Source organism: Crotalus tigris, unplaced genomic scaffold (genome assembly GCF_016545835.1).
Source record: "Crotalus tigris isolate CLP2741 ecotype Arizona unplaced genomic scaffold, ASM1654583v1 scf7180000023829.5930981, whole genome shotgun sequence".
NCBI lineage: Eukaryota > Metazoa > Chordata > Lepidosauria > Squamata > Viperidae > Crotalus > Crotalus tigris.
The window spans coordinates 2,080,932-2,105,637 of record NW_024100213.1 but is presented as its reverse complement, the minus strand read 5'-3'; the positions used below and the strand labels follow the sequence as shown (position 1 = coordinate 2,105,637).

Below are 24,706 nucleotides of genomic sequence, written 5' to 3'. Positions count from 1 at the left end.
GCAACTGCCTTGATCTCTACCACTAGTCTTGCTGCCCAAGGACTTTGTAAGTAATAATTTATCAACATATGCAAGGCCAATAAATTTTCATCCTTGTCTTTGAGACTAAAATCTCAAGGCCCAGAAAACCAGACTGTTATCTTTTATTTTCTACTTTTTTCCCTAATTTCTTTTGTTTTTCCTTCAAACAAAATCTCCTATGGAGGAAAATTTGGAATAGCTGAATGTCTTTAAATTGCTCATATCACTAATTAAATGTGACTACACCCCTAAACCGAAGTAAGGATTAACTTTGGCTCAGCTAGAAATCAGTATAAAGACATAAGGCTAATTATAGGAGAATGCAATGCTAAAGTTGGAAGTACAAGACCATCTGCAATAATAGGAATATTTAGGCTTGGTATATGAAATGAAATGGAGACAGATGAATAGAGTTCTGCTTAGAAAAGTCAGTGTTTATAGCAAACACCTTCAACAAGCAAAAAACTACGTATGGACATCATTGAATGGACACAGCAAAATAAAATGTTATTTATGCTCTGCAAGCAAAAATAGAAAAGTTTTCTTCAGCCAATAAAAATAAGAGCTGATGATGACTGCAACTCAGATAACATGGTCCTTCTTCTAAAATTACAATTTAAATAAAATAATCAGTTTGGCAATGTATATTCTCAGCAATATTCTAAATGATTATGTGGTTGATTGATTGATTGATTGATTGATTGATTTAGATTTGATAAGCTACCTTAACAACTTTGGGGAGAAATGTGTGACATCATTAAAGATGGAGAAAACAAAAATATCCAGAATGAAAAAGGAAACAGAGGGAAATAGCCAAAGGAGGGCCACATAATTATGTAAAGTATTGTTGGGACCATATATAAAAAGGAAAACTTTGTCCAATTCAACACTGAGTTCCAGAAAAGAGAAATATGAGAAAAAAAAACAGTACAAAAAATGTAAGACTAACAATTGGATGGACAGGACAACAATTTTTAAAATTACAGAAATCAGGGAAACATTTTTATCAAAAGATGGGCAAAATAAATGGCAAAGAATGCGAAGATCTACCGGAAAAAGAAAATATAAACAACAATGAAGTCAAATAGATGGAAGTACAGTACAAAGCAATCTCAAAATTCATGATATATGTGATATATCATTGGACTAAAATCAAACATTATGGAAAATTAAATGGATCCTAGAAAATACTCCTACCCAAAAAAAATAAAGGCACTGACAAAACACCAGCAGGACTGTTGGATTTCTTGTCAAGAGAATACAAAAATCAGTCTGCTATTCAATACTGGAAAAAAATATATAAAATAGTGCAAATTATGCCAATCAAATGCACAAGGTAGAAAAGTTCAAGTAATATCAGCCTTTATCTTGCTAAACTCAAAAATTGCAGGATGATAACCAAAGCCATAAGAGAAAGAGACATCTGTTACCTGGGAGAAAGACTCTTGACAGATCTAGAAAAAAATACTAAAAAAAAGTGCAGATATATCACATGGACAAGGAAAGAACAGATTGTCAAGGTTTTCCCAGCTGCAACATATGGTTGTGAAAGCTGGACTCTTAGAAAGGCTGAATAAAGAAAATGGAAGCTTCTGAATTGTGATACTGAAGAAAACTATTGAAAAATAATCCAGACTAGAGAAAGAAAAAAAATCATTAAGTACTAAATGAAGTAATCTTAGACTGCTCATTGTAAATACTTATAATGAAGTTCAAGATTTAATATCTTGAACGCAAAGGCATGAATCAAGAAATATTCTAATGCTTGGAAAAACTGAAGGCAATCAAAAAGAGGAGGTGGGCTAGATCAATCACTGATGACATAAACATGACCTTACAAGAAACAGTCACTGACAGACAATTATGGTAAAATTACATCTATTGAGTCACAAAGAGTCAGAAGCAACTGAATAAGCAGCAAGAAGAAACCAGCACTCCAAATGATGCAAATTGAACCATCCCTTTGTTTTGTCTTATGAACCATTCAAACATCCCTAAATGTTGCGTGACAACAACTTGGTCTAGAAATAGAGCTGTTCTCAGGCATTGAAAACAAGTGACCTGAACTCTGTTTTGCTCTTTTGCCACCCTAATAACACTAAGTTTGGGTATTTCCTTTCATCACCCTAGCTATAGCCAAGCTGCCCATCCATTTATTGGAGGCCCTTCAGGTGTCAGGTAACAACTCCTGCAGCTATACAAGCTGGAGATGACAGGAGTTGCTTTTTGACATGTCTGGAGAGGATAAGAAAAAGTGTGACTTTATGATTGTTTACTCATTCTGAACTATACAGAAGAGTAGCAAATGAATTCCCTTTCCCTTAGAAAGCATCCTTACCATTTTGTTTCAGTGTTCTGGACATAAGCAATTCTGACCTAATTTGTTGCTCTGGACTTTGATTTTAATATGACATGATTATATGATCACTTTTGATTTTGGAAGATCTGAGGCCCATGCTGTGGGATTTTACCCATTTTTAAAATAATTTTCAAAATTATGAGGAAGTAGGAGGGAAAATGCTTTTTTTGTCCAGATGAAGACCCAAGATAATTGCAGTTGGATTTACCAAACATAACTTCTGGTGCTTCTTCTTTGTCTCTTGATTTATTTTCAGATCAACAGAGTAGAAAATGATGTCTAATTAGAGGTATATCTCCCACTCCCAGTTATGAAGCTCACAAGCAGATCTTAAGCTATTTTGCTCCTTCACCAGTGAAAGTGACTAAACAAATTTGCTGTGAGAATAAAAAGTAACAAAGCATCATATTCTATCATACTCAGATGTTTTGAAGATGATGGTTAAAATGTTATTGCTATTATGAATATGTTTCTCTTTTTCAAAAGAAAGATGGTACCTTAACGAACTAATAGAACAATATTTTTTTAAGTCCCTGAAAACTATATCTGAACAAGGGAAGAGAGATGAGCCCCCTCATCCCAACCAATTTTTGTCAGAGTTGTACTTTCATGTCATGTGTTAGCAACATGGGTTTACACAGGAAATTCTTCATTGTGCAAGAATGAAAAAAATATGAGGGCTATTATTTCTACCCATTACTCATCTAATTTTCAGATTGTTGTATAGGTTTCTCTTCCATTGCTGTTAATAACACACTAAAACCAGGCAAGTCAATCAAATCAGAAATATATTCAGATTATCCCATTCAGAAAGATTATGGAAGTTATGAAAGTAAAGAACTACAGTGCCATTGTTTATACACTGCATTCCCATCTCAACTACTAATACCAACAGCATAATACTTTACAGTTTATAATAGCGTTCCAGTTTTAATCTCCCATTTCTTATGGAGACAGCATCCAGCAAGCTAAGTTCTATTACTTATTTCCTGGCTAGTAGACACATACAGTTTCCAATGCTTCCAAAAGCCATGGAAATAACACTCAAGTCCTTATATAAATCTAGGCAACATGGCACTTCCCCCACATTTTGAATTCACTCCCTATAGTTCTGTCCCACTGAATCAGGTCTGATTGGACCTGGTATGGTCCCAAACATTTGGAAGGAATCAGATTCCCTAATCTTGTCCTCAACATATAGGGAAAAATGTGTATCCTTTCAGTAATTTCTGAATTCTCGTTCCTATCATCCCTATTTAGCCAAGCCAATAATGGCAATTCAACTTTTGGAGGCCAGATATTACTTGTTTCCCTTAACAGTATACCATAGATCAGTGTTTCCCAAACTTGACAATTTTAAGGCATGAGGACTTCAACTCCCAGAATTCCACAGCCAGCAACGCTGGCTGTGGAATTCTGGGAGTTGAAGTCCACATGCCTTAAAATTGTCAAGTTTGGGAAACACTGCCATAGATAGTCACCCTATCAGGGAGATGAGTGACATATAAATTTAATAAATATATAGCACACCAGTACCAAATGTCTAATTTTAATAAACTTTATTAAACATTTTATTTGCCCTTTTGTTTTATGTTAGTTTCCTTTGCCATTTATATGACACAAGCCACTCTGGCAACAGCAGAGAAGTTTCTAAAGTAATCCTGAGGTTCATTATTTCTAATGATGCTTGGAATAGCTTCTACCGATGCCCTTTACGTTTAAATCACAAGAAAATGGATTAGATTAAACTTTAAGAGCAATGTCCTGGCAGTACAAACTGTTCCACAGTGAATAGCCTGCTTCAAAAGATGCTGGCTTTGACTTTGTTAAGAAAATTCATTTTAAGTCATTTTATTACATTTTACAAAGCACACATACAAAATCAACATAAACTAACAATCAAAAGAAATGATAAAGAGTAAAAAGAAATAGGGATCGAAGTGTGAAAAAGTATAAAGGAAAGGAAAGGAAAACACAAATCTATACAAAGAATGACGTCCGACTTCTTCTTCCAAGGATATAAAGAACACTTACTTTCAAATATTAGTTTATTAGCTTATTATTTATTATTAATTTATTAGTTTTATTATCATTTCCCCCAAAAAGGGGGGAAATAAAAAATTCCCCTTTTTAAATTTTAACAATCATCAAGTACATATGTCAAGTTTTGGTTTTCTCCGTCTCATGTAAAAAGTCCCGCAAAAGGCTTTACTTTATTAAAAACTTTAAAAGTAGGACCTGAGAACTCAACTACTTGGAAACTACCCACTGTACATTTCTTGAATTGGCAACTGCAATTTCTTCCAAGACTGTTATTCAATAATTTCAGAAAATAAAAAAGCTAAGCAACCTGGAATTAAGGAAAAACTTCCTAACAGTGAGGAGAATTAACCAGTGGAACAGCTTGCCTTCAGAAGTTGTGGGAGCTCCATCGCTGGAGATTTTTAAGAAGAGACTAGACGTCACCTGTCTGAAAGGAAGAAGGAGTCAAGCTACTCTCCAAAGCACCTGAAAGCAGGACAAGAAGCATTGGACGGAAACTAATCAAAGAGAGAAACAACCTAGAACTAAGGAGAAATTTCCTGACAGTTAGAACAATTAATCAGTGGAACCACCTGCCTCCAGAAGCGGTGAATGCTGGAAATTTTTAAGAAGAGACTGGACAGTCATTTGTCTGAAATGGTATAGGATTTCCTGCCTGAGCAGGGGGTTGGACTAAATGACCTCCAAGGTACCTTCCAACATCATCATTATCATTATCGCAGTTGTATTATTATTATTATCAATCATCGCACAGTCAGCCAGATGTTCAGACTGGATTTGGCATTTTGTCTACCTATCGAGTCCTTACCCAGGACCTGGGATAGGCAGATGTAGATGTTTGATGGTATTACAGGTATTGTCGCAGGATGGAAGCAGTTCCTAATAAGGCCGCCTTTTGCAATTGACTAGTAGCAAATTTGTCAATGCCAATGGTGTTCAAGTGGTGCTCCAGTTGTTTTGGGATTGCGCCCAAGGAGCCTATGACTATTGGTACTACCCTTGCTTGCTTTTGCCACAGTCTTTCTATTTCTATTTGTAAGTCTTTGTATTTTGTTATCTTCTCCAGTTCTTTCTCTTCTATTCTGCTATCTCCAGGCACTGCCACGTCCACTATCCAAACTTTTTTGTCTTTCTTATCGACAATTGTTAAGTCTGGGGTGTTATGTTGCAGTGCTTGTCTGTTTGAATTCTGAAGTCCCAGAGCAGTTTAATTTTATCATTTTCTATGACTTTCTCTATTTTATGATCCCACCAGTTTTTGCTTACATTATTATTATTATTATTATTATTATTATTATTATTATTATTATTATTATTATTATTATTATTATATGGTATAGGTTCTCCTGCTTGAGCAGGGGGCTGAACTAGAAGACCTCCAAGGTCCCTTCCAGCTTCTATTCTATTCTATTCTATTCATTCCATATCCCATGCATCTAGTTTTTTCCTAGAAATAAAAGGCATCTGAACAGAAGGCAAGTTTTCATTGATTTTATAGATTAATTAAATTGTAATAATTTTATTCCAAATCATACAGATGGTATTCTTAAACTGTTCTGTTATAGGTTGGTTCAAAATTTGAAGACAGTCTTGATCCAAGGATTGATCGAGTCCATGGAATCTGAGATCCAATCCCTCATATTTCAATCATTGCAGCTATCACTCTTCAATTCAATTGATAATTAGGCCAATTTTCTTGGACCTCGGATCTGTCTCTGGTATATATTAACCTTGTATGTGTGAAATTGCCCATACTGATCCACTTCTGAAAGGTCTTTTTATATTGTATTTTTACATAGTTTTTATGTTACATTCCTATCCTATCTAAAATGTCCACCCTGTTTTATATACAATCTAAAAAGGAACCCAGCTATATAACTCAGTAAAACAAAGCTGGCTCCTCATCCTGCCTCACTGCAGGCTTTACACAATGGAATAGGTCAATAAAGCTCTTTTGTTTGTCTTAGCAACAGCCTATGGCATATATATACCTCCCTTAGGACAGAGCCAGGCAACTTTCCCTTTGTTGAGAAAGAACAACTCCAGTCTTTTTCTTTGACTTATCTCGTTCCCTGCAGGGCAACAGTTTATTTCTAATTGCCGTCAAAAGTGACACTCCAGTTGTGTTTGATACAGACCTCTGACCTGGAAAAGTCCTTTTCCTCCCAATAAGAAAGACTGTTGACTATACATCTGTTTTGTATTCCCATATGTCCAAAACCAAATTGCTGCCTAATATCCCATCTCACATCCTATCAGGTTTGGATGCAGCTGTGGATATCAGTCACATCAAAGTGACTTGAGGAATACCTGCCATTTTATTTTTATAAGAAGACCACCCAACTAAGGATCTGGACTGCCAGGAAGACTGTTCTCATGATAAGGAGGGCGTGCAATCACCAGCTTTACCTGCTAGAACTTGCCATGGAAGTAATAATCAAAAGCAAATGCAGGTTATAAAGAAATTCAGCCCAACATGTTTGTCATACTTAATCCTGGTCCCTATGCCTCCCATCCAGTCTTTCCCAGCTTTAGTGCCTTCCAGATGCATGTATATTGACTTCCCAAATTTGAGCAACACTGCCTTGGAAATTTTGGGAAGTAACCTTTACAAAAGGAGAAAAATGTCCAAGTGGAAAGCTGCTTGAATGCTGCTTTTCCATCTATGCTTCTGGAAAAAAATATATATAAAAAACATAAAAAGAAACTCTAAATATGCATCAAAGTTAGTACAGATCCTTGACCTACAGCAATATAGATTTATCTGGACAACAGGAAGTCATTTTAAATACTTTTTTTCTAAGAATATTTAGTATTATTTATTCCTAATATCTGCCTTTTCCTTCCTAAATAAACAAAGCCAAAAACTTTAATCAGCCACCTCAACATAGTCATATTTTAATGGACTGGGAAATCACAATCTCTAAGTCCATTTTTGAAAGCTTTAGAAGTAATCCACAGCAAGAACTGGTAGCATAGGTTTTCTCATTTTGAATAAGAAATATCAATGCCTATTAAGTAGTTTAACAGAAATGTGGGAAGAAAAAAACCCCCACATAATCCCACCTACAAAATTCAGAAAATCCCAATCCAATTCACAGGCACTTGATGTCATTAATAAGCCCTGTCTCCACAAATAATATTAATTAAATAACTACTTACCCCAAGATGCTTAAAATGAACCATCCCTTATATCTCTAGATAGGAGACCAGGCTGAGAATCGAGTGTAATACATATGGAAGCCTAAGGGTTTTTATAGCTAGGAAAAAGAAGAGAGGAGGAAAAAAAACAGACTTACTGAATTTATGCAACCTAATTCTTTATTCAAAAGCCAAGGCAGAGAAAGCTTCCCTTCTCCACGGTAGCAAGACTGGATGCGTTCCTTGATCTTGTCTTTGATCTTCTTCAATGTGAAAAGGCAGAGGACAGATTCTTTTGGTGGTTTGACTCTGTTCTTCTGCCCTTGAGAGAAGATTGTGAACAGAATGTCCTCCTGTTCTGAAATGCCCAGTTGCTTGGCCAAGGCCTTTCCAGGCTTGCTGAGGTAAGCATCCTGAATTAAGCGATATTCAATGCCATCTCGAACACAACCAATGGGAAATTCCACATATGAATAGAACTTGGGGTCATCCACGCATAGCCGGACAACTTTTGAGGTGAAAAACTGCTCTCCTGTAGAGTCGGGTGAGGTAAGTTGGGTGTCCAGCTGCAATGTTAGGTAATAGACAAATTGCTCACTACTGAAACTATAGATATAATAGATATCAAATGTGGGAAACTTGGAGAGTGTATCTGATGGGATCTTGAGCTGGGAGGAGACAAATTCATCTTGATAAACGAAGCCAAACATCTCTGCATTCTCTTCACTGTCCATCAGTTTACGGCTGGACAGAGTAGGGAAATACTCGGACTTTCCATCAATGGGAGTTCCAATGAAAAGCTTGTTTTGTCCATTCTGCACTTCAATTATAACACCAGACATTGTTCCTGACTCATTGACACTAGAGAGGTAGTGTTCCTTACGGTGGTGTGGCTCGCCCAACTTGAAGAGATCGTCCAACCGTAGGAACTGGCAGATACCTTGTGAAGCACTGCCGCAGGCTATCAGACGATTCCCAGAGTAATCTACCAGCAGCAGTTTATTGACATTGTTGGTACTGACTAGACCGTGTGGGCAAGACTGCACGCTAGGTGGTGGATAACACTTCTCATTGTCATCTACTGGACCCGTCACATGTGTGCGCATTTCTGTCAGGTTATTTGCAAGCTTATAGATCCGGTTGACAGCACCCACATATACTTCCCCGGTTTTGTTGTGGACCACCAAATGTGTCAAACTCCAGTCTGTGACCTGGAAAGTCATAAAAGGGGAGGAGGATTTGGTAGTGCTTTTTGCCAATGGCAACCAAGAACTACCCAGAAGCAGCAGGGTCCAAATATTAATTGACACATGGTGCTTTAGCCTTAGAAGCCACATGGTGGAAGAGTCACATCCAGCAATGCATTAATCTAACTATAAAATAAACAAGAATCAAACCAAAAACTGGAGTGGGGAGGAGAGAGTGAATTCCTGTGGACGAACTTCTTTTTTTCCACTTGTTTCCAGATTCAGGACATTATACATGCTGGCATTCTACACGGCCCTAGGAAAAAAATGCAAAAACAAGGATGGTTAGGCAAACAGTTGTGCCACTCAAAATACAAAAGCACAATAAAATCTCAGTTACAAACATCTCAGGAATGGAGGTGGTTCAGATAGCTGAAATATTCAGCTGTCTCGGAAAAGCATTGCATAGTATTTGTTCATCATTCTGCATTCTTCTCATTAAAGTTCCCATGACTGTTTTGTAAATTCACTATAGAAAGAAGCAGCTAAATTGTTTGCAGGACTGGCTTAATGTTCTTTTTTTCCCCAATGGCAGCAAAAACTTTAGAAGTATTAAATTTGGAATCCTGTTACCAAGGGACTAATTTTACATTTTTTGAATTAAGAAAAAACAAAGACATAAAGTGAAGGTCTGGGATTTTTTAAAAAAAAAAACTTTTAAAAAACTGGGATTAAATCTTTTCTTAACTTTAGCCCATTTCTAACCTGTTTTGTGTATCTGTATCATTGTTCTGAATGCTTACTATTTATATTAAATTGCACTGCATTGCATTACTATGATACCAATGTTAGTTAAGTTTTCTCATGGTTTTAAAACGGATAAAAGCAACAACATTGATTTCTCACAAAAGAATATTGGAAAATTTCCATACATATTTGTATGATGCAATAACTGAAACAAGTCCATAAATCCTTAATTATACTTAACTGAAAAGCCAGATTGTCTTTCAAGAAAAAAAATGTGTGTCATGAGTTAAGAAATAGAATAATGCACATGGTTACTTGAAAGTAATTTCCACTTTGCTCTTACAAATTTTGCATGAAGTGGTGTGACCATGAAGAAACAAGTAATTATAAAATCTTTTAGCAATCGGCATTCTCCCTGTTTCTTTCCAGTTTTAAGGAATATATTTCTGAATATGTACCTCCTCCCATCTCCATGAGCAAATAAGCCATTATTCATTACTTTGCCTCCCACCACCATCAATCCTACACACATGCAGGCATGATGATGTGTTAGCTTCATAAAGCATGACTATGGACTTTGTCAATCTTTACCTTAATCTATTTTCCTCTATATACACATTCCAAGATTCTGGAATGAAACTTACAGAGATGTTGAGGGAGCAACCTAAGAAACATAATTACTACTTCTATGTTCAACGTAACTGGTATTTGACTAAGAGCCTTATTTACATAAAGGTTTGTGACATTTTAAGGTAAATTTAAAAAAACATCAAAATGTTTAGAAAACCACAAAGTACATCTCTTAACATGACAAAAGTCTATTCTGCATATATTAAAATGCTCTTGAAGATATCCAATTAACCAATAAAACAGCTTTCCTCCAGAAGTTATGGGTACTCCATCACTGGAAATAGTTAAAAAGTGATTGGACAGCCATTAGTTTGAAATGGTATAGGACCGTGGTGGTGAACCTGTGGCACGTGTGACACTAGTGGCACGCAGAGCCCTCTCTGTGGGCACGCGCACCCTCGCCCCAGTACTAGGCCTTCAGCTGGGTTTTATAAAACCTTTTCACTTTAGGCCTCTGCCACCATGTGCCAAAAAAAAAAAAAAAAGGTTCAATCAATCAGTCAATCAATTTCAACTTCTCACAGGAAAAAAAAAGATCTCACAAAGTTGGAATTGATTGATTGAACTGTTTGGTCCCACCCAGTCTGCCGTTACCACCGTGGCCACGCCCACCCAATGGGCCACACCCACCTGGCACTTGACAGTACATAAGTGGGTTTTGGGTTGCAGTTTGGGCACTCGGTCTCTAAAAGGTTCGCCATCACTAGCATAGGATCTCCTGCTTGAGCAAGGGGTTGGATTAGAAGACTTGCAAGGTCCCTTCCAACTCTGTTATTTTTTTATATCTCAGCAATGTTTGTTTGCTTACACTCAAGTTACTTTTTCAGAATTTGACCATTATGGAAAAGTGCCAATGTTCTCTCCATTCAACCATGTCTGGCAAGCATAGAAGATTGCTTGTAAGATCTTCCAAGATTTTCCCATCTCCCAGGCAAATGATTCTCATTCTTATAACAAAAGGCAGCCTTGGGCTTATCCTAGATTTAGCACATACCTCAAAACCACAGAACTAGCCTTGAGGCAGAATGAAGGGTGATGGGTGGGGGAAGCCACATTACTCATTCCCTGAACTGCCATTCCAAACACTCAAGAGTATAACTTTGTTTTTTGCTCTTCACAAAAGTAGGAAGTGAGCTTGTCCTTCCTTCCAAGATAGGTCAAAACATATCCCTAAATACTTGCACAATGCTCATACCAGAGTAAGTGACACTCAAGTTTTTGAAACATTCCCCTGCAAAGTGCTACCATTCTATGTTTTTTAAAACTAATCCTGAAGAAAACAACCAATAAAGCATCAATTTTGAAACCCATGTAGCTAGCATAACCATAATTTAATGTGTATGCTGCGCAGACTCACTGTGTGTGAGTTAAGCAGCTATATAACTTTGGTTTAAAAAACAAAAAAACAACAGTAGCTTAATTATCCAAAGCTGGATTCTTCCTAAGTATCAAATCCTAGAAAATGATCCAAATCGGGATTCCCTCCTCCAGTTCCCTCAAGTTGAAAAGTTCTTTTTCTTTAGCTATGGTTCTCTTGATGTGCCTGGAGACATGGGGAGAAGAACGGACCAATGTGTTATTCCACTCTCTGAAACTGAAGAGATTGCTGTGCTAGGCACCTACAATTAGGATTAGAAAAAAAGGGAATCAGAGGGTTAAGAGAGAAGGAACTTTCTGCAATTTCAAGAGATAGAAAACCACAATTGGGAAAGCAGTGGAAGGTTATGGAGGTTTCTCCACCGATTTTCCATTGGGAAAAGAAGAGGGGACCTTTGCAAAAGGATAGGTAGAAGCACAATACTTTATTCTATTGTGTTCCACCAACATTTGGCATTGCACCATGAAGCGTTTGAATGGGTTCTCAAGGCCACAATGAAGAGTGTAAGGGGGAAAAGCATAATCTCCTAGTTGCATATTTATGATCTGAGACTTGAGCGTCTTGCACAAAGGGATGTTCTAACAATTTAGTTACTGAATCATGATTTCTACAATCTTGCCTGAATCTACATGGATGTATCTGATTTTTCAGTGGAAAGTTTTATTGCAGAATCAAGGACCTCCACTTCCACATTAGGATTAGGATTTGTAATCTGACATGTTCAGATGTGCATTAGTAAATTATAAAATCCATCTGCCTTTTTTAAACAGAAGCGTATTGAGAACTGGTCTGATTCCCAGCACCATGGCCTTTCAAACATCTGTTTTTCAACTACCTATTAGGCCACATTCCCTCTTGACAATATCAATGGAGATGATGCTGGATGGGCCACAGAGGCTGAATGACTTGCCATTCAGAGACTGAGAAAGCAAAGCTAAAGTAGGGTCTGGGCTCAGCCTTGCTTTGTTTTGACTATAAAGGGAAGCCAGCTTGTCAAAATAGCAATCAACCCATTTCACTAGCAACGCTGACATATACACAGAAAAGCCTTCTGCTAATCTCTCAGGCATTCAGCTTCATCCCAAGAAATTGCTGATAAACTTCAGGGGGGGGGGGTGTTCAGTTTTTTGTTTTTCTTCTCATGCCCATTACTAGGAAGCTCACATGCAAATAGGGAAAATGTTCACGCCATTTTACCATTTACCTAATTGGACTTCAATGTGTTGAGTGGTTAGCCAATAATGAGATTTTACTTTTTATAAAGATAGGAAGCAAAAACAGAGACCATCACAAAGAGAGAAACGAGCTGTGACAATATGCCAAGAGAGAATTTGGCTGTTTTACGAGGTTTCACTTCCAGCTCTGATGTAGAGCTTATTCCATTCGTATTTGAGTTTTTCCCTTACTTCAGACATGTCAAACTCACAACATCCTGTGACATCACGCAACGTATCGGAGCTTTTCCCCCATTGCTGGCAATGAATTGGATGCGGTTTCCCGGTGACGCATCCAGCCCACAGGCCGGCAGTTTGACACACTTCCCTTATTCTCTGTGAAATAGAGGGGAAAGCTATAGCTTCCCTCAATATGTAACACACCTCACATTACCTAGTTTCCCAACAGAAGGAAATGTATGGCTATGTCTGATGTGTGTATCACAATGCATACACAGTATCCCTAATTTTGAGAGGAAGTGTCATTTAGATTTTATTTCATTTTTTGCAAAGATTATGAGCTGCCTCTAGCAAAGTGAAACAGATAAATAATGTGTATATAAAACTAAGAGTATGCAACTCCATGATCCTCTAAAGCAGTGGTTCTCAACCTGTGGGTCGGGACCCCATTTGGGGTCAAACGACCATTTCATGGGGGTCGCCAAACCATGCTGTCCACCATTTTGTTCCCTTTTCCCTAGCTGTCCTACTTCCTCTTATTGGTGGCCACACCCACTTGGGGGTCACCACAACATGGGGAACTGTATTATGGGGTCACGGCATTAGAAAGGTTGAGAACCACTGCTCTAAAGTTACAGTGATAGGGCAAACATACTGATATCTTGTTTGTATGCAGCTTTTCAACTGTTGGTTGTTATTTAACTATTGAGGCTGATATCCTGGGATTAATATCAAAGGAAGAAGCCATAGATCTAGATCAGCTTTTCCAGTTTAGTACCTTACAGAAGTAAATTCTTCGGTAAAACAACCAAACTAGATAAGAGATCCCATTTGGAGAAGAAAGGTCTAGAGCAGTGTTTCTCAACCTTGACAATTTTAAGGCATGTGGACTTCAACTCCCAGAATTCCACAGCTAGCAATGCTGGCTGTGGAATTCTGGGAGTTGAAGTCCACATGCCTTAAAATTGTCAAGGTTGAGAAACACTGGTCTAGAGGCACTCAACATGAGCCTCTGCCTTCCTCATTATTATTTTCTCCTTTCAAAAGCAATTATTCTACTGTTGCACACATACCCAGAGAACCATATAGCAAGCAAGGCATCCTTTCAAAGCAGGGCCTTCCAATTGAGAAAGGCTAAAATAAAACTGAGGAAACAAGGATTCGGTCATAAGGGAGGAATTTGTACTTAAGACTTCTAAAAAGATCTCCTAAAATCTATGTTCCTCTCTCCATCCCACTTCACTCCTGTTCTTTTATTTACACAAATTGCTAGAGAGAAGGATTGCCTCCAGCTGAGGAGGAGCTCATTTAACAGAAGCCAGAGATTTATAGACATCTATAGTAAAAATGATCAGAATCATTTGTCACTCTGCAACAGTCGGAAATGGAGCACATCCCTCTCCAGACTACAATGATGGATACTTACTGCAAAAACTCTCCAATACTCTAGTAAAAGTCCTTTCTTTTTTTCCATTACATTGGGGTGTCAAACTCGCAATGTCATTTCACGTGGTGCGATGTATCGCAACTTTTTCTCCATTGCCAGCAATGGGGTGGGCGCAGTTTTGGCATGATACATCTGGCCTGCGGGCCAATTTTGACACCCCTGCACTATACCCTTAAAGAGTACAAGGAACTACCAAATGACATCCTCAGACACATTAGATTCCATTTCCAAACAATTAAAGAGGGCAAATAGAAGCTCCTCATCCAGAACTGATCACTATGACCTTCAGCGTTCCAGTGACTTCCCAAAAACTTTCCAGAGGCTTTCTCCAGAAAATTTCCCTACTGACAATTGTATTCCTTACCTAATATTTCAAGCTACACAGCTGCACCAGGAATTTGTCATACCGTATTGCAGAACAGAGCAGAGCCTAAGTTTTCAAAGCAGCATATTCTTTAAGAATTCTTTCCTAACTCCTTATGCAGAAGCCGCACTTTTGTACACCATCACTCATCCCACACAGAGGCAGATAATTGTGGGCACAAAGAATTGCAGCTTTTCTACACTGACTACACAATGGCCACTGCAAGGGCCCATATTCATATGCTCAGATTTTTCATTCTCTCCGATTGAAACAAGTGAGCTTTTCAACACCTAGCAAAGCTGCCCCCAAAGGGTAGCTTGAAACTGGAATGGATATACATTTCAACAACTAAATTGCTGATGAAAGCCTAGGCTTTTAACCGTTAAAGAAAAAGAGGGGGAAAATACTGCATCAGCTGCATTGCCTCTCCACTCTTCCACTCCCTATTCAAGGTGCTATTTAAACAGTTTAAGGCTGGCGGATCTCAAAAGTGTTTTCTCCTGAGGGTATGTATTTATGCACCATGGTAATCAGGAGAGGTTTTGCTAAGTGCCTTGCTGTCTCTTGCAGTACAGAAAATAGGGATGTAGGACCAGCCTTCTCTGTAGCACAAAATAAAAGAGTAAACAGTCTCTACAGCAGTGTTTCTCAACCTTGACAATTTTAAGGCATGTGGACTTCAACTCCCAGAATTCCACAACTAGCAATGCTGGCTTAAAATTGTCAAGGTTGAGAAACACTGCTCTACAGAATAGGAAGGCTGCAAAAGCTAACTTCCTGTACTTATTGGTTCTCTATCTTAGTTTTCGGCAAATCCTTAAGGTGGCTAACAAACTTAAAAAGAAAAAAGCAGAATATTAAAAAATACTAACATAAATTAAGTCTAATGCCAAAATAACACTGATCCCTAACATGGGTCATCTTTACAAGAATCTCTCTCAAGGGATTAACAGCTAGAGTGTTTCACAATGGGATAGGCAGTCCTTTAATCAGAAGTTAAATCCATGCACACTTTTCAGAAGAATCTCCATATTTCAGATTTTTAAAAAAAATTCAGAGTAGCTGCTAATAGAATAAAGCCTTGTGGACACAGTTCATGGCAGTGTTGGGAGAAGCAGACAGCAGGCCTTCTCTAATGCACATCAGCACATGCACACATTTGCTCTGGCTCTGTCCATATATAAAGGGTGAGGTCTATATTTACAAGGGAACAATGCCTGACTCTCGCAATCCAGCAGACAGCCAATCACTGGGAGACAAGGAAATTGGGTAAGATCCTGCTTTTACTAATGATTTTGGGCCTCAAAGGTATTTATTGGCTGTTTGAAGCTTTTCATTCTAGTGCCACTGCTGACTTATCATAAAGCTTTTATTTAAACCAAAAAGAAATGTGTTTTGATATGGTTTTGTTCCATTAGTATTCTAATTTAGACAATGCAAGATAAGAATGAACTAAGCACATTTCTTATTTGGCCTCTCTTGATTCCCACTCTTTAATTTTATTTGTAATTAGCCGAAACCTTACTACTTCTCTTATTATTGAAACCCACTTGGCCAACTTTAGGCCATACTTCAGCAATATCAATCATCTGCACCCCACCTCCACAAGGTCCAAGCCAGCATAGCTTGAATTTTGAGGTCACATTGTTCCATGTTTCCCCCACACCTGTTTTGTTGTCAGCTGCCAGCAATGTGAGTCTGGGGAGCAGAAAAATGTAGGCGATTGTGTTACACAGGGGACGAATTCCACACGGCAACAGTCAAGCATTTGCTCTCACATCAGATCCGGCTCTTTGTGTGTAAGCAGATCAGCTATTTTATGTTGGGGGGAAGGAAGGGAGTGGAAGGGGGAGACTGCAGACCCAAGCGCCAGATCCAGTCTGTCTGTTCCTGTGTGGTATTTAGGCGTATTAAGGTCTCATGAGGAACAGGGCAACAATGGGTGCTTTTAAAATAATAACAATAACAACAACAGCTGTATGAAGTGATTCTCTCTGAGACAGAGGCAGAGGAGGATTAACCTTTCCTTCCCACGGTAATGCAATCCTAAAAAAAAATAACCCTCTTGTGGCTGCGAAGCAACTGGGCTTAGTAAAAGTCCCAAGATCCCCAAAGCATCTTTCTGAACAATCTTAATTGCCATACAAGAAAGCTAAGACCAGAAACAGCAGCAGCAGCAGATTTTGAAAGAACAAAGATCAAAGTATGAAGGTAATGTTGAAAGAGATTTGGGGGAGGCCCCAGCTTTTGCCTCGGCAGACTCCTAAATCTCCATCTTCTGAAATACAGCTCCAAATGGGGTGGGGCGAAGATGTCCATCTCATTCAACACTTGGATGATATAAAATAGAAGGAGTAATACAGAGTAATCAGAGTGGCCTCATTTTAAATATACCTTGCGCTCTGGAAGTGTTTTTTAAATCAGCAGGTAAGGAGCACAAGTGAAAAAAACGTCCTACATAGTGACCTGACTCAAAGATCTTACAGCAAGGCAGGAGAACTGCCACCTCCGGCTTGATTCTGTTACTCTGTCAGGATACTAGAGAAAACCATCCTACAGGCATCAGTCAGATCTCCCAACTGGGGAAAAAAAAATAACCTCCAGCAACTCCTCTACTCCATGAGGATTATGTGACAAACATCTCAGTGGAACACAACAACCTCACCATCTGCCTAGGATCCTTGCTAGGGGGGGGGGGAAAGAAGATTGTGTTTGCAAGAAGAATAAAATATTATTTTTTTATTATTCTGGCTGGTATATAGAAAGTTACAACACAATCTTCAAGACATAAAAGGGCAGTGTGTGTGTTTGTGTGTGTGTTCTGGAATATTTTATTTATTTAGCTAAGGGGGAGGACTATCTACCCCTGGAGAGAAACCCCTAATAGCAGCAGTGTTTGATCAAGGATTAACAGTCTCATTGGCAGAAGTGACACTAACCACAAACCCAGCTCCAGTTGACTCAACTCCAGAAGACGGCATGCAATTACAGGGCCAGAATCTCTACAGGCTTTCTTCTGTAGCCCCCATACTTGAATTTTATCATGTTTCCTAAGCAGCGCCCTGATCCATTTCAAGGCCATGTGGAGTCAGGGACCTTGATATGGCTGAGGCAAACACACTCAGAACAAGAACTTCCATAGGAAGAATTAGATCCAGAGGTCTGAAGTAAGGATGAAACCCTGTGTGTGTGTGTGTGTGAGAGAGAGAGGGGGGGGGGAGAATGAGAATACATGCAGACATTCTGTCTTCCTCCAACCTTGCACATCTGACACCACATATTTCCCATTATCAGAGCAGGAAGTTTACGACCGACCGACCGACAAGCAGCACAGGAAAAACCAAATTGCAGACTTTAACAGCATCCTGAGAGCTACATTCCTGTTAACTCCTTTCTGGCTCTCTGGCACACACAACAGTAAATCAAGCAAACCCTTGGCTCGCATTCCAGATAGTAAGTGCAATTTTTAACCCGCCCACAGATCTCTCCCTAGCTCAGCAGGTGTCAGGTTGATGTTCAGCTTCATGTACAGATTTTCCACTTTTATTCCCATTCAAAACCCCAGTTCCCCCATGAACCGCCAGATAATTCCTATGCAGGGCTTTGTTCACAAAGTTGCCCACTGAGTGGTACATACAATCATCCCAACATTCAGCATAGGTTTGGGAAAGCAAGCTAAACTGCAAGGAGATGAGCCAATTTGCAACAAATTTCACAAGACCCTTGGCTTCTAAGTGCTGTATGCAGATCCACTTGAGCGACAGACAAGCTGTGTGACACTGGCATCAGTGTCCAAATAAAGCAGACACAGCTGTGCAATTCAAGCACCAAGTGGCAAGAACATTTCTGGGATCAGCCATGGACTCCGTGGCTGGATCCTGTCCAAAAATAGCACTTTTCAATCTTTTGTGGCAGCAGATCTCGGTGCTACTGAGAAAGAAACCTGCAGCTAATCAAGATGCATACTTCCCCCAATCTGCTGAGGTAGTAACATTCAATGTAAGTATTAACACATAGATTATACAGTCCGGCAAGATGCAGCTCACTAAGGCCCATGATCGGAAAAGCATGATATTCTAATCTGTTGACTAGGCATGGTAAAATGCCATGATCTCAATATTTATGCCTGTTCAATCCAAATCCCCTTTCCTGTCTTGCAGCAGCAGGTGACACTTTAATCTCTGGTGCAGAAATTTTCAAATGACCTCAATCAAATGGCTGTTTTCCCACAATATGCTAACTCACACTTAAATGAACCATGGTTTAGTGAAATGTTTCAACTGCTTAGGATCCCATGATACCCTACATCATAAACTAACCACATTGGCTAAGTTTGCATTAGCCACTGAACCACAAGCAAGACAAATATATTTTATACAGACATGTTGTACTAAACTTGGAAAGCTGTGCCGGTGGCTAATTTTCCATAACATGTCTCATTTCCACCCTAACTTGTTCTCTGTTACTTTAGTGCAGATTGCTAGCTTCTAAAAAATAACTCAACTGCCACACTAATAAGGCTATTCTTCCACATTGCAGACAAAGAGAGAAAACAGTCTGCGAGGCTAGAGCCTCCTGGCTCTCAAAAGTATTTTTAACAACTGCTCCCATGAGCCTAGCTGACCTTGCCTGATTTCAAAAAGGCTAACCAGATTAGTCCTGATAGTGCTTACATAGGAGACTACCAGGAAGTCTGAGACTTGTAGGATGGATTGCAACATTGGAAAAACACCCTAGAACAGGGATGTCAAACTGCCAGCCCGCGGGCCAGACACATCACCAGGAATCCGTGCCCACCCATTGATGGCAATGGGAAAAAAGCTCCAATACGTTGCACGATGTCACGTGACGTCGCAAGTTTGACATGTCTGCCCTAGAAGATGGCAATGTCAAACCACTTCCATACTGCGGCCAAGAAAAATGGATACATTTACCCAGTCACATACAACTAAGCTCACCTTAAGAGTCTTAATGTTATGACCTCTATCACAAAGCCTCTGGTGTGAGATTTTTTTACTTCTTTGTTAAAGTTCTCCACCTCTAATTTAAAGGAGCACTATCCCTGTTTATCAACCATTGGACTCACAACTTTGGAAGAGGGCCCTTGAGGTCATCCTATTCCATAACTGATTCCACTTGCAAGCTATTCTTGCAACTGATGACCTTGTGTTCAGTAAAGAAAAGATGAACATTTCTGTGAAATCCCTGCCAAGATGGGGGAAATTGTATATGAGCTGCCTACTGTTGCAATGCAACAATGAAATGGAGTAATATTACTTTAAGTTTCTAAGTAACTGGCTAAGTTACTTAAACACTAGGGAAGGGCTAGACCAGCAGGCTCTGCCAAATGGCCCAATCATAGTGACAATCACCCCAAAGGGATCTAGAAAAGGAAAGAAACTTAAATTCAGGAAGGCAGCTGGATTAGGAAATTAGTAGGAATGGATTAGGAGGGAAAAGAAAGCTGCAAGCTTGACTGATATTACAGAAGTCTTCAGCAAACTGGTGTGATCCAGGTACTGCAACCACAAATTCTAGAATTCAAACTTATTATGCTTAGCTTCTTTGAATACAGTATTAAATTGAAATCTGACCGCACATAAAGTACTACCTGTGCTTTAATGTTATTCATTTGAAGACAACTTCTCAACCATCTAGTGATACCTGAAGAGCTAGATCAGTTCATTCTAATTATCATTTTTTTGTTAAACTATAAGATGAATCAGCATACGCTTGAGAAATCTCTTACATTTAAATCTCTAATGAGTTCAGTGGCAACGGCAGGCATGCAAATTCTTTTTCCTGCAGCAAAGATTACAACAAAACCCCAAAATCACAACTTTCTCCCACCAAAAGGGTTGGGTTACAATTCCCAGGATTCTGAGCCAGAATCGTGAGCTGGCTGCAAACTCTGGCAGCAGTAATCACAAGAGGAATTCATCTGGAAAGTGGAAGGCTAGAGAAAGCTAATCTGTAGGAAAGTTTGTTAGAAAATCTATGTCCCAAATTTCACAAGACCCTTGGCTTCTAAGTGCTGTATTTCAAATGTAAACATGGTTCTGAAGCAAAAAAAAAACAAAAACCCAAATCACTCATAGAAATGATGTCTCCTTTTTTAATTTTCATCTGCCTGCTTCATACCTCATGCTTCTAAAGTCCCAAGAACACTGTTCTTTGTACGAACCCCTCATCCTCATTTGCTGATGCAGAGCAATCTACCCACACAATCTCAAATAATTTATAATGTTGATCTGACTACCCATCCCCAAAAGATTAAAATAAAAAGATTTAATGTGTGTGTGTGTGCGAGCGCGCCATGTGCAAGAAAGATCACAGTTTAAGCCAACAAGAAGTGAGAAATTAATCTCACATAAAAAGAATGATAAAACATTCTGTGGAAGGGAAACATATTTATTTGGCAGAATTTGCTGGGGTTTTTTCTTTAATGTATATGCAAACTACCTGTCGTGTGACAGGTTAGGACAGAAGTCTGGCAACATGATCTCTTCTGACATATGAAATATGGTGTTAACCTTGGGAATGAACGAGGGGTCCAACCGGAGGACCATCCTGTCCTGATGAAAGATGCATAAGCCTTCCCTGACGGAGAGAGCTGCTAATTCCGAAATGCATCTGGCCGATGTAACCACAACTAAGAAAGCCACCTTGAGAGACAAATATCTCAGGGTGCAAGTCCTGATGGACTCATATGGTGATTTGGTAACGGGCTGCAGGACCCGTGATAACTCCCAAGTGGGGTACTGATGAACTACAGGGGTCTTGCTATTGATGATCCCCTTGATAAAGGACCGAACCCTCGGGTGCTGGGCCAATGGCGCGGAATTGCCACAGATGAAGATGGTGGAGAGGACCGCCACTTGTCTGCGGATAGTGTTGGGCACTAGGCCCTTATCCACACCCTCCAACAGGTATTCCAAGACCCAAAGAGATGGCCAATTGATTCTGCTCACACCAGCGGCAGAAATTTCTCCACGTGGCATCCTAAATGCGATTCGTCGCCAGCCATCGGGAAGCCTGAATCATTGAAATCACTCTCGAGGAGTTGGAGCCCCGTGCTAGGAACTGGCGTTCAGATGCCGTGCAGCTAACTGTAGCCACTCTGGATCTGGGTGCTGTATGACTCCTTGTAACAAGACTATCTGATCTGGAGGAATCCTCCACAGAGGAGCTATGGCGAGGCTCACGAGATCTGGGAACCACGGTCGCCTCGGCCAGTGAGGAGCCACAAATATCACCTCCGCTTGTTCCAGTAGTACTTTCCTGATGACTGCCGGAATCAGAGGAAAAGGTGGAAAGGCATATAGTAGTCCCTCTGGCCAAGGGCTGTGGAGGGCATCCGCTCCCTCTGACCCCGCGGAGGGGAAGTGAGAGAAGAACCGTGGGAGCTGAGCGTTCGCTGGGGAGGCAAATAGGTTGAGAACCAGGTGACCGAACCTCTGCGAGAGCTCCCTGAAGAGATCTGGATGCAGACGCCATTCTGAGTGGTCTACCGTTGAGTGGCTCAGATAATCTGCCTGCCAATTCGCCTCCCCCGAGATGTGTTCGGCCTTTAGGGAGAGATTTCATTCCGCCCAGGACCCCAGTAACCTTCGGACATGACGGACCGAGATCGAGTTCCGCCCTGTCGGTTCACGTGAGCCTTGGCTGCCACATTGTCCGTGAGGACCAATACATGGCATCCCGCAATCATGTCGCAGAAGTGACGAAGGGCCAGATGTATAGCTCTGAGCTCCAGTTGATATTGAGCCGCTTGAAGAGACACGTCTGCCATATATTCCAATGCCACCCACAATTTGGTCACTTCCTGGTGCACCCTTACCTCCTCTGGGGAAATCCTAGCCTGAAGTTCGCGCAGCCAGATCAGAGGGATCCTGGCAAAAAATGAAGTCGATGTGGACACTCTTATCGCCCACGCCGAAGTCTGGTGTGTCCTATGAAGAGAAACCTTGGATTTTTTGTCCTCGGCCTTCAACGCCTTTGACATCTCCCCTGGTACCTTGGAATCTGAAAACAAGGGAGTTAAGGACTCATCCACTCCTGGCACCTCTAGCGCCTCATTCAAGGTCGACATCGTATCTATAAGTTTACGGTCGATCCCCCGAAGGGCGGAAAAAGTGCCGGGAACCCTCATTGTCCCTGCACCAATTTCAAAAACATGGGAGGGCAAGGAATCTGTTGGTGTTTTACTACTGGTTCTGAAAAGAATTGGCTGTTACCTTGAGTGGACACCTGCTCAGTCACCGGAGGTTGCACCGGGTCAATCTTACCGGTCGTGCAGGCTTTGTGTAGGAGGGAAGGAAAGGAAGTAGGATTGAACAAGCCTACAAGAGGGGGAACCTCCAAGGTGGGTTCCTCATCTTCTGACCACTGACCCTCTTCATGGTCATACTCCGTATATTCGGAAACTTCGCTTCCACAGGAGCGAGGATGGGAGGCCGAATCCAGGTATTGGTAATCCCTGGGTCTTGAAATCCCCCAGATGGTGGGGGGGGTTAATGGAACGGAAGGCGCCTGAGTATGTGCTGGTGACGCCATGGCTTGTGCCACAGTTTGAGATATCATCACCTGGAGTGGATCAGTAAATGATCACTGTTGTATGGGACAAAGACCTGCCGCTGTAGGGGTAAACAAAGCCGTCAGGACCTGTGGGAGACCCGCAAGAGAGAAACTTCCTGAGGACCCACACGCTACAGTGGATGGGATAAGTGCAGCCTCTGGATTTGACTCTGGATCTCGCGCCGTTGGTTCCTCCTCAAAGAGGGACAGGTGATCCTGATTAAACCCGAACAAAGTACCCTGAGTAGGGTCCCGTTCTGGAGGCCACGTGTTGGCGGACCCCCGTAGATGATGCAAGAGGGGGCGGCAGTGAAGGAACTGCTTCTGCCACTGCTCGCTTTTGGGCTTTGGAAAAATGTCTCTCTAGCGCCCAATGTCTGCAGCCGGCTTGTTTTTCGGCCGCTTTAGAGGTCCTTTTGTCGAGAATGGCCTTGGTCTTGGCCTTAATTTTCATAGCTGCTATCTGATTGGATGACTTGTGTTTCTTATGTCCACTGGAAGTGGAAGCCTGTGGCACAATGTTGTTCGCCATAGTGATCAGGAGTTTTCCAGCAGATCGCTGAAAGTGTCCTGGTCTGCAAGAGATTTGGCTATGGCCCACCAGGGTGGTACTGGCCTACACGAGGATCTGTGAAGTCCGGCCCACCAACAAGCACGGAGTCATACTTTGCGACGGAAGTTGCGCATCACTAAGGGGGTCCTCCTTTTTTTAAATGATGGGATCCCTCGTGCCTCACTTAGTGGTGGCTCAGGTGGGAATTGCCGGTCCACTAGATGCAGACAGCAGTAACAGGTTATGATGGATAGACTTAATTGAGCAGCTTAACAGTTGAAGCAGCTTAGCAGTTGAAGAAAGGTAAGTATTGCTTTAGACTTGCAATTGAATTGAATACAGTGCAGTGGAAAGACTGAAATGAGCTAAATAAGACCCTCACAGTACAGAAAGAGAGAAGGAATGGCTGGATGCTGTAGAGAAAGGAGCTCTGAAAAAAAGTGTTCAAGGGGGAAGATCGCAGTCATCGACCGCATGGCGAACCAAAATGGTGCCCACGGCAACCAATGAGAGGGTCCTAAACGAGGGCTGAATGTTGAAGGGGGAACTGCTCTCCACCTGCTGGTCAGAATTAATAAAAGGAACCAAAATTGAGAACTGGATGAATTGAGAGAAGACCGTTAAGGGAAAAAGGCAGCCGATCACGCAGCGATCCAAAATGGCATCCACGGTGACCGACGAAGGAATCCTGAGGTGAGGGCCGAACACCCAAGGGCAAACTTCTCTCCACCGGTTGGAAATAAGAGAAACCAAGCCGAGAACTGGGAGAGGAAAAGAAAGCCGATCGTTGCACCGTGCTCAAAGCGGCGATCGCGACGATCAGTTGGGAAAATGCTGGGAAGCTGCCAAAGCAGATGGAGTAAAT

At 40.7% G+C, this 24,706-nt stretch overlaps 1 protein-coding gene across 6 annotated transcripts in view; it reads right to left on the bottom strand.

Annotated features, from left to right (window-relative positions):
* Positions 1 to 24,706, bottom strand: part of PLXNA1 (plexin A1) — a 452,635-nt gene that overhangs the window by 372,559 nt on the left and 55,370 nt on the right. For all 6 annotated transcript variants that reach the window (XM_039321819.1, XM_039321814.1, XM_039321820.1 and 3 more), the window contains exon 2: positions 7,723 to 9,067. In XM_039321819.1, coding sequence (XP_039177753.1) covers positions 7,723 to 8,901 — 1,179 coding nt within the window. In that variant the 5' untranslated portion in view covers positions 8,902 to 9,067. The remainder of the gene's footprint in view (positions 1 to 7,722; positions 9,068 to 24,706) is intronic.